The sequence below is a fragment of the Falco biarmicus genome, chromosome 8, assembly GCF_023638135.1.
Source record: "Falco biarmicus isolate bFalBia1 chromosome 8, bFalBia1.pri, whole genome shotgun sequence".
NCBI classification, from domain to species: domain Eukaryota; kingdom Metazoa; phylum Chordata; class Aves; order Falconiformes; family Falconidae; genus Falco; species Falco biarmicus.
In genome coordinates this window covers 60,363,539-60,384,056 of record NC_079295.1, presented here as the reverse complement: position 1 = coordinate 60,384,056, position 20,518 = coordinate 60,363,539, and the positions used below count along the sequence as shown (strand labels likewise).

General features: G+C 43.9%; 1 protein-coding gene across 2 annotated transcripts in view; it reads right to left on the bottom strand.

Annotated features, from left to right (window-relative positions):
* The window catches only part of ADAMTS2 (ADAM metallopeptidase with thrombospondin type 1 motif 2), a 261,263-nt gene that overhangs the window by 59,686 nt on the left and 181,059 nt on the right, over positions 1-20,518 (bottom strand). For both annotated transcript variants that reach the window (XM_056349882.1, XM_056349881.1), the window contains one exon: positions 1,989-2,188. In XM_056349882.1, the coding sequence (XP_056205857.1) occupies positions 1,989-2,188 (200 nt within the window). The remainder of the gene's footprint in view (positions 1-1,988; positions 2,189-20,518) is intronic.

Below are 20,518 nucleotides of genomic sequence, written 5' to 3'. Positions count from 1 at the left end.
CATCCCTCCCCCAAAAACAGGGACTCCAGAAACCAGCTGAGTTTTGCCAGAAAGAACAGGACAACACTGATGGCAGCTGAAGACTATCCAGAGCCTCCTGAAGAGGCCTTGGGGATTTCAAACAGCACCTCGTATTTGGACACAAGGCAAGGGACACATCCTCAGTCCCCAAAATACACGTTTCTATCTCAGATCTCCCAACAGATCAACTGCTGGCCCTGTGGGTACGGTTACACAGGCTGCACTTTCTAAACCACTTGCAGAGACAGCATGCTTAAAAGTTGTCATTTCTCACAATTTGTGCGCTGGATGGTTTGCTAAAATTAGAAAAAAGTATATTCCAGAGCTGGAACATTTACGGCTTCTTTGTCATTACTGTAGTTTAACTCTTAAAAATAGATTTAAGTGACATGATAAGTAAAGAGTCCTGTTTAATCTATTTCAGCCCATTTGCCACATTCCTGGTTTGGCCTGTTTGGCTTGTTAATTTAGAGATGTATAAAACCATCTGTTTCACTGTAGACTTTGTTTTAAGCCTCAGAGGAAACAAACCACACAAATAAATGAAATTCACTATGTCATTTCTGTTAGAATATATGTATTTACAGCCATCAGACCAGGCACTAAGTACCCTATAACTCTAATGTTAGCAAAGGTTTTTAACTATTTACAATACTGTTATAAAAAATCAGTGCAACTGAATTTATATCACACCAGGGATTTTCTTAAATTGTATTCCACCTCTCATTTAAAGTGAAAAACAGTGACATTCCACACATTGGTAGAGAATGTAATAAAGAAAGAAAAAAACAACCTTCATAATTAAAAAAAATATATCTTGGAAAAAAATACATCCCAGGCAAATGTACCTAACAGCCTGGATTTCTGTCCATCTATCTGCCTCTATGGTTTGTAATGCCAAGAATTCACCTACAGACGCTCATCCTCTTGACATGACTGTAAATTGCAGCAGTCATACTCTATTTGTTAAAAACAGAGCAGACCCACAATTTTTTACTCAACGATATTTCACTAAGAACACACATTCACTGAACCTAAAGACTTTACAGAAGCGTGTTTCGCTCAGAAAAGACTCCTGCTCCAGACGAGAATGAGAAGGAAGAAAGCCATCCCTGAATCAGTTGCCTATGAAGGGAGCTACCACTCGCTTCTATTTTTTGGCCAGAAGAATAAAACATATTTTGATTTTTATTTATAATATAGCTAATTTTAAAAAACTTGATTGTTTTCCCGTAAAATAGAGTCCTTGGTTACTGACCAGGGTACTACAGGGATGCTGGGGCTGCTGCATTGATATTTAGAATGAAAAAATGGTTCTTTCAAATATGACATTCTCTAGTCTCCTTTCATCATTACTACACTATATAGTCTGTTGCACAGACTATGTTTCTGAAGATTAAATATTTAACTAAGGAAACCTAAAGATGTCAGTCATGGAGTAACTACTAAGAAAGTTCAGTGGTATATGGCATAACATTTTACTGCAGGGTGAACAAGGAGTAGGGAGGTGGCCTGGGACCCAAAGTGGTTGTTGAGGAATCAAAGAATTTGACTGAATAGTTTTAAAAATGTATAAACCAATCAAAGTTCCTAATAGAATCTTATTTGAAGACAGGTCTCCAAACCATGGTTTTCAGCAGGGAGCTTAGGTTAAGGGAATATACAGCTAAAGCATAATAACTTCCAAGAACCTGAGCCCCTGACCCTGTGTCCCCATCCACCAAAGCACACAAGCAGGACTTTGAACATTTTAAGAGTCCCACAGTCATATTCTTCCTTGGCTCCTTTCCCTTCTTTCCTTTCTCCCCTTTCAGCTTTTCTGAAAGTGGCCTGGATTTTCCTCCTCGAGTTATTTTATCTTCTGCCATGAGAAAAATCTGTTATGTCTTATTCAAATGGCTAAACCAACCTACATTCGCTGTCCTTTCAGTCCCTTCCCACAGTGCAGTTAACGAGGTGGTACTCACAATATTCATCAGGGTCAGCAGGTACTTCTGAACATGTTCTTTCCCATGGAACTGAACAACTGAGTCATCAACCCCCAGAAGGACTTCGATGTTGTAATCATCCTCCGTTGCATGCCTTCGATAGCGCTGCCTCGATCTATGCACCTGGTCTTCAATAAAGCTCAACGCACTGTCGAGACTATCCAAATTAGTGAGGTTAGCTGAAATTAAACAGACAAATGAGTTATCAACCAAGAGAGGTTCAGGCTCAGGTCTCAGCTAAACTGGTATAAATTTGAAGTGGCAGCATTTGTTATGTTCTGTGTGTTATATAACAGCATTAGTTCCACTTAATGTCAATTAAAAATTACCTAAATGAGACAGAAATCTGACACAAAATATTTTTACTTCGCAAAGTAAAGCAATACTTTCCACAAAGTGATATTGTGGAATAAATGCAAGGCCAAAAGGAGAGCAAGTCATACCAATGTCTTGATGAGAAGAATGGAGCTATCTGCAGTACAATACTTACTGCTTAAAAGTACTTTTAACAAAAGTACACCATTCAGGGGCCTTGTGCTACCAAGGATATCCTTCATATTTGAACAATTAAAGATAGACACCATACTTCAAAATCTGATCTTACTGCCCACAGAATCCCATTTCACAGCAAGTGCAGTTGCCAGTATAACCTTTCTCTATCCAGGCAGGTACTAACAAATTAATCCCTCCCACTGCAACACATCCGCTCCTTTCCTTGATACACACACATGCATTTCAACAGTAGTGACATGGATCCTCTTTATCATTACAACTCAGGAACACATTTTAGATACACCACATTCACCATTTTTTTAACAGCTTTCATCCTTCATTCCCAATTTGCCGTGTCACTTTGCATTATTGTATGTCAAAGACCAATCCATCAGGCACAACAGTGGCCAACTTTATTACTAACGATTTCTAACAGTCCCTGTGATATGAAAAGCACGTTTTCTGACAGGATGGGATAGAGTTAATGTGGCACCTACCTACTAAAAATTAGCATGAAAATATGGAATCTTGACATTTCACCCTACAGAATAACAATGGTTAGCATTAATATTAGTATTATAATTTGCATTACAAGAGCCCTGGAAGCCCCACCGAGAACCTCTTGATTTCTAAGAACGTCAGAAGACTTGCTCAGAGAAGCAAAGAAAGGCAGCGAGAGCGCTGTGGATTGATTAAAGGCTCCCCATGCTTAGTTCCCAGAAACATAATAGGAAGCAAAGGGAGGAAGCTAAAGCCATCACCTTCAAAGCAGAAATAAGAAACAAGTCCTGGAAATGTTATGAAAGTGGATTCTCCATCTTCATTTATTGAAGTTTTCACATGAAAACTGGCTGCTTGGAAAGGGATGAATGAGTCACCAGATCACCAGGCTCATTACAAGAACATCTGTGCTCTTGCCTTAAGACCACTGCCCCAGGCTGCCGTTTCAGCAGGTGCTGGGCAATGCACAGCCTGAGCAGAGCCCCGCACAGCTCCCCGCTGTGGACCTGTACAGCCTCCAGCTGCCAGGAGGGATGCACGCCCGGCTCCCCCAGCCCCCACTGCAGCGTTCCTTACTGCCCCGTGCTTCAGGCTGCGCCTTGCACGGTGAGATGCTTGCCTCTGTGCCTCCTAGAAGAGACCTCCAGGCAAAGGACAGTCCCTGAAAGACGTGTTTGCCTGGGCAGCTTCTTACCATTTCTCCACCAGGATTCAAGAACATGCTTGTCGTGAGCCCCACAGCTGCTGGTCACCGCATTGCGCTGGCAGAGCTCCCCTCGCTCACCAGAAGGACAGAAGGCCCCACGCGGTGGTCCTACCTCCCCGTGGAGCCACAATGCCCTTCTCCTGAGAGGGCGGCATTTAATGCAGCTGATAAGCACAGCCACTCATTGCCAGCCTCAAGGCTCCCTGCAGCTTCTGCTCCTGGGTCCACAAGTTTTTAAAATTAGTCTGGTCAGAATCCATGATTCAGCAGGAAAATTTACTCTTCACGCAGAGCCCAGCTGTCACTCCCAGGTTTACTGTGGCGGGGGGGAACGGGTCTGGCCTTGCGGCAGTGGAGACAGCTCTCTATCAGGGCTCAAAACCTGCCAAGCAGCCACTCCAGCCCTACCTTGCACTTTACTCCAGTAGGAAAACTTCAGTGTTAATCCCTGCTACTGCCCAGAAGTAATTACCTAGCTATCAACAGCAGTCTCAGGGATTTGCTATGGGATCACAGGATAATCGTATGTTCATGATCTATAAGGCAAGTCACAGTTACTGTAAAATTTGACCATAAATCCCAAAAGCTCTCTAGAAAAGTAAGACTGGGCTGGCAGAGGCTGCAGGTCATGTCCTCTCCCTGCTGCTCACAAAAAACTACAGTAATCAGCAGCAAGGCCAAGGCAATCAGACCTGCTACTGCAGAACAGCAGTGCTGGGCAGGCGAGGAGAGCCTGAGCCCTGTGCTGCGGCTGCGGACGGGCAGCTCTGCTGGCTGGGGGTGCTGATATTTTGGTGCGTGGTTGGTTGTCAAGGTATCTAGAGCTTTTGTGCTTTCATTTCTTTCCCTTATGTGTCAAAGCCAAACTAGCTCCTAGTGCGGTATCTTTATTTCTGCTGCGAGTAAATCAGCCGGAGGCAAAAAGCGATCTTACCGTCCTGTGTTTACCATTCTTCAGTGAAAACTGCCTGTCCTCCCTCTTTGCTCCTCACTTCATCACTGTCACACTATAGCACTTACAGTCCTGCCGAGTCCCGAGAAAAGTTATCAGGAGGTTCCCTGGGAATCATCTTGCTGCCAGTGGGTGCCAACCAACTACTTTAAATTTTCTTTGGAGCATAAAAACTTCCCACATCCAGACTTACCTTCACCCCTCCAGCATTACCCGCTCAAGACAACATGCCCAGTGGGCACTGGTACCTCTAGGCACCAACCTGATGTGCTTCCCAGCAGTGAGCAAGCTGCACTGGCTCCAACTGGTGCTAGAATCGGCCCAAGACCAGCAGCACTACTCAAAACATTCACAACAGTAGCTGCAAGATTTTTGATTCATATCCCAACTTCCCACCAAGTGTCCTTTCCTGGGAGGCTCTCCTGGGACCAGCAGGGATGCCTCCACACACGGCCTGACCACAGACTCCTGCTCTGGTGCTGCTCTGCCCACCAGTCTCTTGGATGATGAACTGCCAGATTTACCGGCCCAGGCTGTGTTATTCTCATGTTGGATTTGCTTCTAAATAACAGCTACATCCAAATCAAGTTAATACCTATATCTTACGACAGAGGCATCTCAACTTCCCTTAGTCAAGGTCAGTAACTTTGTTGTACCATTGTACTGCTAACACTGCGCTGAAAAGTCTCAAGAAAACTCAAAGAACTAAGACACCAAACAACTCTTTCACATTTTCCACGTTACCTTCCTTCTGATCACCCCTGCACATTGCACAATAACACCCCAAAAGTCATCTCAAACTGCACTGTGTTTTCCTAAATCATCCCAAGACCTCTCCATCAGATGTTCATTTTCAGCAACTTTTGCCAAATCACTGCATCAGACACTAATTATTGGTGCCAACTTTGTTCTCCATCTCCCAAGAGCAGACACTTGGCATTTGCAGGGGCTAACAATAGCCTGTGTTGAAACCTCCTCCTTGCTCCTGCTAAGAAAAATTCGTATTTGTGAAAATTAACCACTGAGAGACAAGGTTGTATTTTGCTCTTGTGTTGCTCACCCAGAATAAATAAAAAGGACAGCAGCACTGTAACACTTCACAGAAAAATCCCTCAAAATACCTCCTTTTTCTAAAGCCAGCTAAAGACTCATTGGTATTTCAGTGATTTTCTCCTAACACTGCAGACTGTCTTCCACTGAAGGAATAAAAAGTGCCCAAGTTGTCAACAGAAGGGAAACCTGTGCTTCTGGTTTAAGCATAACATTAGGAGCCAGGCAGCCTGGCTTTTGCTCCTGCCTCTGACACTGATTTTCCCCGTGGTGCCGGGAGATGCAGAAGGCAGCCAAGAGCTAGGCAGCAAAACTGCCGAGGGAAAAGCATGTGCACAATCCCATTTGATGCTGCAGTCTGGGGCTTTTTTGGGTGCCCTCCATGTTTGCTTGCAGTTAATGCAGGCAAGTGATGCTAACTGCTTCTAGGCAGCAAAGTCCTAGTTGTTTGCTGACTCAAGAACCAATGTCCCCAGCTGTGACAGCCCCAGTGATGCATTAATATATGTAAAGTACATCAAAACCTAAAGAGGACAGGTCTTTATACTGTGCAGGTGCAAACTGCTTACAGCATTACATGTCACACTAGATCCCTCTCCTCCGCTCCCTTCTCCTAAGCAATGTCCAATACCCTAATCTTTTACCTAAACTGTTCCACTTTTCAATCTGGTATTTTATTTTCTGTATTGGCTCTATCTGAGCTTCCACATTTGCTGGGACAAGAGGTCTGAACACCCAGTACCATGGCAGCATCCTCCAGCCTGGCTCCGATCCCCAACTCTAGGACAGGGAAAATTCACACGGACACAAACATCAGGTCTGCCTTTGCAGGCCTTCAGAAGAATTCTCCATCTGTGACAGTTTGGGATGCCTGACAACACCCTGTTCTCTGAGAGTTCTTGCCTTGCTCATTAATCTTTGATATCATGTGCTTTACAGAAACCTAATTACATGACATCTCCTGATTCTGCCTTACCCATCGTGGCAGACAAAGCTCTAAGTGATGCTGTGAGTTACTGAAGCATGAACATGCTGCCTGCCACAAAAAACGCCTCTCCCTGTGTTTTCTGTCACTCCCTTTAGGACATCCACCAGAAGCATAGTTGCTGACTTGTGATCTTGTTTTGTTTTTTTATGATCCCTTTCAAAAAGGTTCAGGGAAATACAGCTGCACCTACAGTTCTTAGAGTCCCTTAAGAAGCTACTGCGATTTAATAGCACCAGCTTTAGGGTTCCCCAGTCTCACAGCAGCAATATTGTCCTAATAAAGCAGTTTCTAATTGCTTACCTCCTCTTTGTGGTAGGGGGAAGAGGACTTTCTGGCAAGCCCAGAGCAGAGACCAGGACAGGCAGCTGGGAAACAACTGCGTGTCATGTTCACAGCCATCATCTGTGGCTTGTCAACACAGCAACTCACTGGAATTTCGTTTCAAATATGACTGTGCAGCATTCAGGCCAGCCAGCCACCATTTCAAATGCAGCTTGTTTGCTTTTGCAGACACTTCATCTGTCACGGCAGGAACAGACAAACACCTGAGCCGACTGCTGAGCACCTTCTCTGCAGCCTCACAAGGATCAGCACTTCTGACGCACTGTTTTGCTGCCCATCTCCATTCCTGGGACACGCTCCTGAAGGGACTCCTGGCCTCCCACTCCTTTGTGTGGCTTGCTGCAAACCACCAAGTTTTTTGTTGGGTTTTTTCTTTTCTTCTTAACCCCAGTGACTCAGACTGAATCCCAGTGAAGCACAGCTGGAGCCCATTCTATTGCGGTAGCAAGCGTATCTGCGTGCGCAGCACTGCGGCAATGCAGAAGCAGGGGCACCCACCCCTGCCCAGCTGCACCGCAACTGGTGGCAATGCCACTCTGAGCCTGGGACTTGCGATTTCGGCGTAGGCGTGAGGCCATCCATCACTTGGTGCTGCGAACGCAGGAGGAACAGGCTGTGTGGTAGGGGAGCAGGAGGAGGCAGGGTGGACTGGCTTTAGCTCTCAGCTTCCCACTGCTCAAGTACATCTGCACCTCTGGAAAAGTACCAAACGCCCTCAACAGCTCGACAAAGAACTGCTCTTTTGGGAATTGCACTTTAAATCCCAAGTCATCTTTCTGTAATGCTCCCTGCCACTTATATGCCGTAGGCTTCTGTCGTGTCTGTCCTCTGTGATCAACTGACACCCCAATTAGCCCCCAATTAGTCTGTTCGTGTATTGTACCAAAATCCTCATTTGCCTTCATGGTAAATTGAAGCCCAACCCATGGAGGTTGGAGGCAACAATGAACAGTCAACAAATCTTGCTTTTTATCCCTCGGCAATTTTTTCTCCCATTTTTAAGTTCCTCAGTTCGTGGTTTTGTTTCTCATTCCAGATGCGCACAATTGTGATGTGTTTTGTTCATTTGCATTTTGTTTCATTTGTTTGTTTCTCTGATTTTTAAATATTTTTTACAGTTATTTCTGCTGGGCTTACTGTCCTGCTCACCTTCCTCTCTGCTTTCTATTTTGTTTTCCAAATGTCCTCTATTTGTCTTCCTTCACCCCCTTAACCATCCTGCTCAGCTACATTCGTCTTTCATAATTTATAAATCCCGTTCCCATACCACAGTCTGCATTTGGACCCTTCTGCTATAGATCATTCACAAGAAAACTGGGTAAATCCAGCGAGGTGAATTAAGATGGAAGAGAGCTCCTGTGAGGTGAAAGCAAATTGAAAATGGTCTAAATAAGAGAAGCAAATCACACAGTGCACTAGATACACGATAGAAAGTTAGCCCTGTTTAAAAGGCATCCCTGGGAGGACACTGCCGCAACACAGTTTTAACTTGGAGCTCAGTTTTCACAGGATTCTTGTGATTTCTTGAATCACAGGTTAACACAGTGGCTGTTACTTGGTAAATCCTTAACCAAGAGCAATTATCGTAGCAGAACTCTCTTTGGGTGTGTGTTCAAATTCCTCCTCTTCCACTTTTTTATATAAACCAAAAGCAAGACCACACTAGTAGTCTAAAGACCAGGCATGCATCAGGCATCCTACCGAGGTTATGAATCCTCATCCTGCCCTTATCTGCAAAGAAGCAGTACTGTAAAAGGAAACTTTTGGGCTGCGTGCCTTGCTAACCACATGATCTCATTATGAGTTCCCTGCCTCTTAATTTACGGTAATGCTCTTTCTGGTCAAATCACATTTTAACACACAGCCTGCTCCACCTTTCATCTGTCCGGGGGAAGTTTGCCAGGGGTGTCAGGGTAAGCTGGGCTGGGCTCTCAAAAATAGGTCTCAGACTCGAGCTGTGAGAAGGCCAGCAGATACAGCAGCTGAACTCCCGCTAGAATGAGCTGGTCATGGCGTATGAAGTCAGGAGGATTTCGAAGTATTTAACAGTATTTCAAATACTGTATATTTGGGCCTTTATAGAGCAATATTCTTGTAAATTTCTTGGGGCAGAACGATTGTCCCATATTCGCAGATCAAATGCACATTCTTGCACTAATAGGCACAATCACTGTTCCCTTTCTTTCTTGTCACCCATGCGACAGCGCAGCACCTTTAAACCTCAGGACACGCTCAAGTGCCTGCCTAAAGCAGAGTTATAAAGAATAACGAAGCTGAAACCTACCAAAGTGGCAAAATAGAGGGGGGGCTTTCAAAAACTTCCAAAACCGGGGGGGGGGGGGGGGGGGGGGAGGAAATTGTCTTTTCCAAAGGATAAACCAATTAGCGCCGTGACAATGGCCAGGTGGACGATGTGGCAAACAGCCAGGCGAGAGGCACTAAGAATAACCACAGCTAGAAGTTGCCAAGGAGATCTTTTCTGGCATGTCACAACAAAGAGAAAAGGTATTACAATACTAAAAAGAAAAGTTGAAAACTAAATTGATCTCATCAGGGCCACAGTCACACAATGAATAACATAAAGATGAGAGATAATTGCACTGTTAAAAGATTAAGTGAGATTGAGGTAATAGAAAAGCCTGAGCTACAACTTCCCCCCCCCCAAATGGTGAAACATATTGTGTTACAATTTTAACTTTCATATTACAACAAAATAGTCAAAAAGGGGAGATGAAAGGAATGGCAAACCAGCCAGGCAAACCAGTCTGTGCGACATGGTTGAAATGGAACTCTCTGAGAACCGAACATAAGTTTTTTCTAACAGCAAAATTTACCCTTTGGAAAATTTTCAGCTATCAACCTTAATAATGCAAACAGAGGTTTTACAATTTAGCACCAAATAATGAATAAGCAGGAGGTTTCTAACTCAGTGCTTAAAAGTAAGCTCACAAAGGGGCAAAAAGAGCTACTCTGAAGAAAATTAATTTATGGGCCAACTTCTAAGTTTCACTGACTTGATTGGCTGCATCTGGGAAATGCTTACCTTGCAAATATTTTGGCAAGTCATTGTAAACTGGCCTGTATTCCAGAGCCAGTGACTTGCAAATTGTTGCCTGATTTACCACATCCCACACGTACAGAGAGCGCAAAGCTGCCCCAGGAAGAGGGCTCTGTCCCTTGCAAACCCTCGAGTGCATGGGTGCACCCATGCCAAGTGGGCTTTGTTTAACATGACTCATGTAGAGCTACGAAGGGGGCTCAACACTCTCAATCTCATTTGCAGCTAATGCATAATTAATTAAACTGCAGAGTTCAGCCATGTCTCCACATAGGCACTCGGAGCCCCAGAGATCCCACCCGAAGTCCCAAACGCAAAGCCTTCTTGCTTCCCCTTGAGCAAAGGATCAGGATCTGACCCACAATTTACTTTCCTCAGCCAGGCTCTAACAAAGTGTTGATGGGCTATTTGAGTCCTAGTTTGCCACCAAGATACTTGAACATCCAATCCTTATTCCAAGCATGATTAAATTACAGCAAATTAGCACATTAAGTAAGCTGCCTAGCTGACCTCCTGGCTTTGTAGGTGACATGTCTAACAATCCCGCTTGCATTTTTATCAGAATGAAATGCCAAAGCATGGTACAGGACCTGAATAACAACAGGTTACAAGGGATGGCAGTTGTCTTTCTGTAAGACAACTATTCTGCAAGAGGGGGATATTAAGTTTAATTACAGTATAACAAAAAGCATTAACAATCACACAAGTTAAAAAAAAAAAAAAGTCACATTCCTAGCCAGGGCAGGGGGGGTGAGAAGAGGGAGAAAAGCCCAAGAAATACATAAATTAACTACACATCACTGGAAATACTACTGAAAAATAATGGCTAAAGCAAATACTTTCCAATGCTTTTTAGTCATAACCACATAACAACAAATCTTGCCTTTTGGTAAGGTTTCAAAGTGGAATTATTCCATCCTTTTAAAAGGGGAGCTCTCTTGCTGGGTAGAAAGTCTAAGTTGTAAATTATACAATTAAATGTTTTCAATGTCAAGTATAACAAACCTAGTATAAATCTCATCAGTGTAAATAATGTGTCACACAAATGACAATGCAAACACTCCTGTTTTCTATATAATCATAATGATCTTTTAATTAGACAAAGTAAACAGTCTGCTTGTTTCACCTTGTGAAGAAAAGCATAGGAAGAAAGTTTCAAAATTCTAGGGTGAAAAATGTGTGCAATTCAAACTACCTATAAGTTCAACCAACTTCTTGTACATCTCAGAATGTTATGTCAGAAATCGGCAGTCAGGAAAAAAAGGTTAATTTGAGTTTCACAAGAAGAAAACATCATGTGGCCAGTCTGAGCAAAGGCAGCGCAATGTACGATGCCTTGGCTGCTTCCTCTGGCAGGATTTGAATCAGAGCAAGAAGGAGTTATAATTTTACCTATGTTTTGAAAATATCCTTGTTGCTAAATCTGCTTGGACCTTCTGCAATAACAAAACCAGCTGCAATTGATTAGAGACTGTAAGAAAGACAAAGCTAACTCGGAGGACGCAGAAATTTCTTAAACTTCAAAATGACAGCAAAAAGCCCTGAAAAAGAGAATGAGTCTCTGCTCTAGTGAAAGCACATGAGGTTTATTCCCAAGGAGTTTCAAAATCAAGGGCAAAGGCTTCTTTTCTTATTTTTACAAGAGCTCTGATTCTGTCAGGCGCTACAAAAGGCAAACTGCTAAACACTGCCCTTCCTATTGTGGTGCGTGGGTGGGAGACGGGGTCCTGATGATGATGGCTGAGAAGGGATGCTTCCAAAATGCAGCACACTTCATGAACATGTACCAGGGATGGAGAGAGGGGAGAGGAAAGGAAAAAAGAAAGAAAGAAGCTGGATGGATGCAAGGATACCAAAACCCTCTGGGGAGAAGGCGAATCGAGAGGTCAAAGTTGGAACACAAATGCAAAAAAGGAAAGTAAAAAGAACTCATGGTTGGTCTCCATGCTGCAGTTCCCCACTGCCCCTAGGATGGCGACGGCAGAGCTTGCTCCCACCTCTCACTCCCCAGCCCTGAGAGCCGCAGCCTGGGAACAGCCTCGGAGTTCTGGGGGCACTGGGATGAGGGCCTAGGTCTGCAAGGCAACCCGTCTCCCCTGCGCACGCGAACAGGGCTTTAATGTTTCTTTTCCAAGATAAATTTAGCATTAATATCTGTGGGCTTTAGAGGGATTAGAGGAAGGTCAACATGCAGTTGTTTAGTTTTCTGGCAGGTCTAAGATATTTTTAATTCCTTTTGGGTCAAATGGACTTGAATACCGATTTTTTTAAAAACTGAAGAAACAAACAAATCATTTCAGTTCATCTGAAATCATGTTTTACTTATTTGACATGAAATCAAGCACTTCAATTCAGGGACTTGTTTAAAAATACAAGATATTTCAAGGGAAAGAAGGGAAATGGTTTGTTTCAAACCTACTGCCATGAAATTCTTCAACATTTTCAGGGTTTTTCTTTATCTGTGTGAAGCTCAGTGAAAATTCAGTATCTTCTATTGACAATAAAAAATTCCACCCAACTCAGTTGCAAGTGCCAGGACTAAAGAGAGTTTCCATTTGCCTCTTTCCACCACCTATCCCCCCTTCCTCCAAAGGAGTGATCACCACTGCAGGACCTTTGTATTTTCGTGGGTTATTCACGTACTATTGACAAGCAAGCTGTACTCAGCGCTGCCTGAGTTGTCCTTCAGATTGGCTTGCAGCCTAATCAAACTGAGGTCGTTTGTCTACTAAATGAGATGTAGCTGGTAGGATGTAATGCTCCTTGGCAGGTGATAGAGAACTCTCCTATAGGGACAAATCAGACCCACCGCACCTCAAAATAAAAGCCTTTCAAGAATTATGTAGCAAGGAATTTATCTCCTGAATTAAAAACAGCATCATCTTTGTCTGTGTAAATACGGCTTAAAGTGGTCAGAAACTGCATTTGTATTCACTTTGCAGAGTGTTATGAAATTGCTTTAGTATTAATGACTACTCTGCTCTTACTACAGGCAATGAAATCAGACTTTGGAAAGCACAATGTCCAGTAAGAAGGGATGGGAAGCCTTTTACACATATTTATGTACACACATATATAGGTACACTTATATACAGGTACACACACACATAATCATTGCTAAAGTGAAAGAACTCTGTATTTTAACGTGGTATAATGGTGGTTGGAGAGTTGGTGGATAAATCACTTCTGAGCTAACATTTATATTAGAAATGTTTTTAAAAGGAGTCAAACGTGTTGGAAAAGTATCAGATGGAACGGCAAATTGAGATACTACATTTTTAAAGATTCAGTTAAATTCTCTTCAAATGGCGTTAACCCAAACTGATGCTAAAAAGACTAGACAAGTCAATGGCTCTTGAGAAACAGGAGAAGCTGTTAAGGGTAAAACCAGACAGCCGGTCCAAAGCTTCAAGTAGTTTCTGCCTCCTGAACGGGAACAGTGTATAAAGACAATTTAGCCTCTAACCTGTTACTTTTGCAGCGTAAATGGGAGATGTCAAAGCCAACACCAAAAAAACCTTTCAAATTGCCTGACCAAGCAGTTACTAAAGCAATTAACAAGTTAACCGAGAGCTCTGCTGACATACATAGTAAACGCTACTATTAATTAACACTGTCTACAACTGATTAAAATGGAGTCACTCAAGGTCTGGGTTTCTGCAATGAGTTACAGGTTTTATCCGAATACTGGAGATGGATTAGTTGGATTCTATTACTTGTTTCTACCTAGTTAAGAACTGGCTAACCAAGCCAATCCTAGTGTACCTGATTCTAAAAATGCCTGTGATCGGTTAAACAATGACCATAGGAAGAAATGGAACAAACACAAAAAACTTCCATAAATCATTGGCTGTAACACCATAGTTTATGCTTCATTTTAGGAACCAAAAAGCTGTCCATGACTATATCCATCTTCTTTATTCTTCCAAAAAATTAAATGTTTATCTAAAAGTACTGATCATACAAACACTAAAAATATTAACACATACTGTGCTAACAGAAGTAATAACATGGTCCTCTCATCTGGTCGGAACAGACTCTATCCTCTTTCAGTTCTTTGCTAAGCAAGAGAATATTACTCCTTCAGTAGTTCAACAGAGAAATTCTTTGTATTTTCCCATTACCCCAGTAAGAAGTTACAAAGCTAAACACTAACTGAACTGACTCAGGTCTTACAGCATGGGGGAAACAAGGCTGGAGGGAAAAGTAATTATCTTTTGGTAGCTAAAGAAGGCACACTTTGGGTGCCAGGGTCTCCTCAACAGATTATTGCACCCTACGAGCATAGCTTCCTACCTGGCTCCTCAGCACCACCAGTTCCCTTCAGTCCACCTACAGCATCTGTTCATGCAGATCTGAGACCACAGATCAGTGGTGAAAAGTCATGTTTTCTAAAGTCACACAAAACAGCGTTTACTTGTCTGATGACAGTGCTATTCAATTATGCAATAAGAAAAAGATTTGAAAATACCACAGTCAATAAAGACTCTACTTGGCTTCGCTGCCCTGGAAGCCCCCACGAGTCCTCAACAATTACTTTGGACTTGCAGGACTCCGAATGATCCTCTGCAGTGCGGGAACCGGACATGTATTTATTGAAGCTGACACTAATCAATACCCATGACTTTCTCACTGGTTTCAACTTTATTAAAAAAATCATATCAACAGCTGCTACTGTCCCACTGAGCTCCAAAAGAAAGCAGAGGGTTGATGGTATCTAGGTGCTCTCACTGCCTGGTTCTCCAGCTTATCTTCATCTGAGCTCCAGGCTGCCTTCAGTGCAAAGTTTTCCATTTGACCTTTGCTATACTTCTCTTAGGATCAAAGAATTTTAATTTATTACTTTTTCACTCTTTCCAATCTATTTCTGGCTAATCTTCTCAAAAATTTCTAAAGCATTTAGAAAGGTTTCTTACATTCTGGTTTTAGTCCAAGGTGTCTTACTCTGAAATACTGCAGTGCAGCTGGGCAACTGTCACATTTTGCTGAATAACTGGTTCACCAAAACCAAGTTTTGATTGTTTTGAAATGATTTTCAAATTGAACTACAGGCTTTTTGAGGGGTAAAAAAACCCCAACAAATAATGGAACAAGGACTCTTGTTTCATTTCAGTGAACATATATACCACAATATCAAAGTGCCTGACCAGCTCAGGCTACAGCAGAGGCAGGGAGAGGAGAACATGCCCGTGGGGTGTTCATCTTCCAACGATAGAAGCCAGCTCTAGCTTTTGAAGTTGCAAATGCTGCAAAGTTAGTCCATGCCTTAGTTCTCTGAATTACAACGTGCATTAAAGGGATTAGTCCACAGAAAAGAGCTGAAGGGCTGCACCTTGCTGAAGGACTGGAATCTGTGGGAGTTTGATGTGACTGGGCAATATGAGGGAGATCCTCAACCCTCCAGCCTGAGAGCTTGTTTTTTGCAGAGACTGTCTAGCTCTAGGCTATTACCTACTCCTTGACTCAAAAGGCCATTTGAATGGGAGACTGTTATCCAAGTCTTTATCAACCTTTCTCAGCCTTCCTAAAAAGCAGACAATACTGATTCTGAGCTGTCAGCTGGGGGGCGGCGGGGAACCCACACCAAAAAAAAGCCCCACCACAATGAAAAAGTATCAGTATGAAAAGAAGGGAAGCAAAGTAGCTAGCAAACGGAAAAACCTTTTAAAGGTGAACCCACAAAGTAGGGGTGTCAAACTGCGGTATGAAATGAGTGCAGCAACCATTACACGTGGCATGTGTCAGCCACCTCTCCTGACCGAGCCTTAGCGGTCAGCTCTGCACTGGGGTTTTTATGTTTGGGGGGGTTAAATATTTCCAGACAATTCCACTAAAATTATGCTTTAAAAAGTCATCTGGAAAGCCAAGTAATGCTCTGGGAGACAAAACAGAACATCAGTATTTGGATCACCTGAAGTATGAGGGAATTCAGCAAAGAACAAAATGTCTGAAGCATTAACCTGCCAGGATTATTTCTTAACGTCAAAAATTTCAGGTCCATTTGAAGTCTCACAACAGAGAAACTAAGGCAACCGATTGAACTTCCTTGTGAAAAGATTAAAAAACCCATCCTATAGAGTACAGCATGTGGTCTTGCAGATACGTCCTGAATTCACCCAGGGAGACTGACGCCTATTGCAGAAACCCTGTTACCATTAGTCAAGGCAAAGACAGGGTAAAAAAAGTACTTTCCTGTCCAGTTGCAAATACAGCTCCTCTTTGTTTCCCAGCCTTCCAGCCCTGGATTTAGTTCAATCCAGACATTACCTGCAGCTATCGATCTCATCAAGGCCAAAAACATGCCCAGTGGCCCATGAGCAATATCCTGCCACGCTGGTATCAGCAGCTTAACTTGAACAGAGCCGCGTTTCCACCTTCTCCTTGCGACTCAGAATAACCTCCAGAAAATCACCACCCTTCCCCAAAGACAAGTCATGACAAAACCCCAACAGGTAAACATCTGGAAATCGTTATCTACCACCTGTAGATAACCCAAGGAAAAGGTTCACGCCAAAACGTGTGTGTGAGGGGGAAGAAGGGTTGTTTGGGTTTGGGGAGAAGAGTTGCTCTGCTTGGCAAGCACATGTGGAATACGACAATGGAGCCAGAGGGCTTTGGGGAGAGACATTCCGACGTGCTTTCAAGTGCTGACCATTGATGGAAACGCCAGTGCAGAACTGCAAGAAGAGATGCAAAAAAGAAGCGTTGATGGCACAGAAGCATACAGGTCTCAAAACATGTATTTGGGAGGAACAGGGGACTGAATACAGAGGAAGAGCCAAGTGACAAAGACACAATGCACAGCTGCCAGCATGGGGGCTGCTGACCGCTGGTGGTTTCATGCTCTCCCGCACCAGCAGCTCGTCTTTCACAGGCTCTGGGTAATGCTGGGTAGAGCCGACTGACCATCTGCTAGGGATGAAAATTTCCAGGTAATTGTGAAGGAAGGAGCTGCATTAAACCTCTGCCCCAAAGCAGGTGCCCAGGGCTGCAGGCTCTGGCACCGGCTGAAGCCTCACTGCTGCTCCCGACAGGGGTGAGCACAGCAGGAGCGCCTCTGCACTGGGGCGGGATCGCAGGCGGTGACACAAACATCTTGGAAGGCTGATGAAAAATGCTGAGGAGAGAGACTGCCACAACAGACAAGCACAGTGGAAAGGATCAGGCTGGCAGGGCCAAACAGAACCATTTTGTGTATGCGGGATTATCACAGCTCGGCCGGCACCAGCACAGCCTTCTCTCTACCCCTGCCTTCCCGACACGTTATCTCAGAATAATGTGCATGCAAGTAACACCAGCTCTTAGTTTATGGAGTTTACCCAGATTTACTGCTCTCTGGGGAAGCAGGGGGCTGATATAAAAGTACAAGATCCCAGCTAACTTTCTCCACTTCCCAGCTCTTCCACTTGGCACCTTGGGAAGGTAGGGAAAGAGGCCAGGAGGAGCCAGGCAGGGGCTGAGCTTGTACCAGAGCAGCCAACACAGGGCTGCAGCCAGCACCCACGCCGGGCTCTGCACCGCTGCTTCTCTGCACCATGACGTGTGGCTGCTGCTAATGCTCATGCCAGATCTACTTAGCCTGCAAATTCTGCAGGGCAGGGCATGACCCCCAACAGTGCTGGCACCATGTTATCACGAGGCATTTGCAGTCCAGGCTGGGTTTTAGGCACAACCATCATGTAAGCAGCTGATAACAACAAGCCTTCTTCTTCTGGAGCCAACTGCTTCCTCAAACTGCTGTACATCTCTGGCTCCTAACATCAAGCTAGCACAGCTCCATAATTATGGATGTAGCATAAGGAGCAGACAAGCTGAATTAGGCTTCCGATTGCATGTCTAATTTATGTACAACTGCAGCAATTACAGATGCAAATTAAATAACTGTGCAGAAAATGGGTTTTATTAGCCATAACTAAAACCCAATAAAACTCAGTAGCTCATGCACATCTCTGCACTAAATGTGCCTCTTTAGAATGTCAATTAGAAATGTGAGAAACAACCGGGATTTTCTGTTTCCTAATCTGAAAATAAAAAAAATAACAATAAAGAAGGATAAGCTGTCACAGCACATGTCTTTTTTCCACAACAAAATGAACAGGAGCTCTAATTGGCAATTTCAGAGCAACACATTATTTTACAGACAGCAGTTCTATGCAGCTTTTAAACACATTATTTATACTCAGTCTTTCATGCCTGACATGGCTGAGAAAAAGTCTCATATAATAAACCCATATGCTAAATGTAATTCAGCTTCAGAGGAAGCACACTCTGACTGGCAGGTTGGGATTTAAAAGTTCAAACATAAAGCTGAAGAACACTGTGCTTAACTTCACAGCCTTTCTGAGATTTTGGAAGTTGGGCACTTCTTAGCATCATGTCAACTGGGTCCAGGGCTGTGAAAAGCCTCTCTGGATATTTTACCTCTCTGGATGAAACCACTCAAATCTTCTGTCATTCAGACTTAGCATGAGTGCTGCCGTGTCTAGGGACCCAGCGCTAACCTATTTGTTTAAAAGCAATAAAAAAAATTGTACCCATTAAATCAAGGTTAATCCTCCAGCATAGTTCTTATACAACTCCCTGCTATGTGTGATTAAACCTACTCCATATATATGTAGCACAAACACCTGGATAAAAAGTTTATATATACCACGGTGTGTCTATGCTGTCCATTTGCTTCATTCCCTGTTTTGCAAGGGAGAGGGGATTTTTCTGGCTGGCAGCACTACACACATGTGAGTTAATCACTCTGGCTCTGACCAGGAGTGACTGCTGGCTCTCAGCATGGGAACCCTGGCGTGTTCCTGTACAGCCACCTACACACAGCAGGTCAGAGCATACCACCAATACACAACATAGATACAACCCAAGATTTCCAGCTGCAGTACAGATAATTCCCACTATACATCACGTATCCTTCCTTCCCCACCCAGCTGCAGGCAGAGGCTTAGGAAGGGCTCCGTTCCTCCCCAGGCACCTGTGTACATCCCAGGCAGGGTGGGATTGCACCAGCCCCTTCCCCAGGTGCTCTGACCAAGCAGGGCCAGCCCCTGGACTCCAGGATGAGGCAGGAACACCCAGCTTCTCACATGGGGCTGGCAGCAGACACCAGAAGGGGAGCAGGCAGCATGCCACGGTTAGCGGGTCCCCTTGTCTCCAGGATCTTTCAAACGTGGCTTACACTGGTACACTCTTCTCCCATTGGCATCCATGGATGCTCTCCACTTCCTCAGCTCTCCCACTTCATGCTGCGTTACTTCCAGTACAGCATCTTCCTCAGCGCACATGGTAATACAGGTAGGACTTGGCACATAAGATTAGCAGCATCTATTCCTAAGCCACTTCCCAACAGACACGGACATGGTCCTGCATTCAGTGCCCTCCCTGCCACTGCCCTGAGCTTCTTCCAGGCCACAGGATGGACACCCATTCAGGATGCAGAAACCTCCTTCAAAATTTAAATATACCACATCCACTGACTTCCCCTTATCTCTTGTGGCAGTTATATTCTCAAACAACTCCAGCAAATTACTTAAGCATGACCTCCCTTGCCTGAATGTCTGCCAGGTAGTCTTAATTAAACTGTGCATTCCCATATATGCTCTCCACAACACCCTGAGGAGAGGTTCCCAAGATTTCCTCATTTTGTGTATTCCCTTGGATCATCTATCATTAAACAGCAATAACGATGAGCAAAATGAAAAAGACAGGAATAGTTTTGTACCTGCAGAAATATAGCACACAGAAAACAAAGAACTAGAAATCAGTTATTAGGCCGGACCTCGCTCCAAACAGAGATCCTGAGATGCTGAGCACTTCACTACAGCTACTGAAGTAAAAGATTTTCAAACATTGTGGTGATGAACATGGAGTAAAATCCAAAGATGTGTTCAGAATGGATCTTATCCTAAGAAGGATAATCTAAACTGCTGAAAGAGAAGGACGAGAAATATTGATTCTGCTTCTTATTTAAATAATAGGACCATTTACATGGAATCATTTCCAGCTTTCCTAACTGACTCATATCAAAGGCATTATCATCTGACAACTAATTTTTTATGTTGCAGTTCTAGATTCAGATGTTCCAGATTCCATAAAAAGCTTTAAAAAAACAACCCTCAATGAGCCCACTCCCCTTCCGAAACTGGTCCCCTCCTCTTACAATGTTAGATCTACTGCCAGCCTGAGCAGGTGCAGGAGCATCCTGCAGCCACCAACCCCCCCAAGCTCTGCCAAAGCAGAGGGGCAGGCAGAGCTCAGCACTCGAAGGGAACACCTTCTCTTAGAGGTGAACTGCTCTGGAAATGGTGATTTTGTAACACCGGGAACAGCCGAAGGACAGAGACTGCACCACGCTCTCCAAACCTCCAACTGACAGTCACATCAGTGGGGCTGTAACAAAACTGCAGCGGCAGCCTTG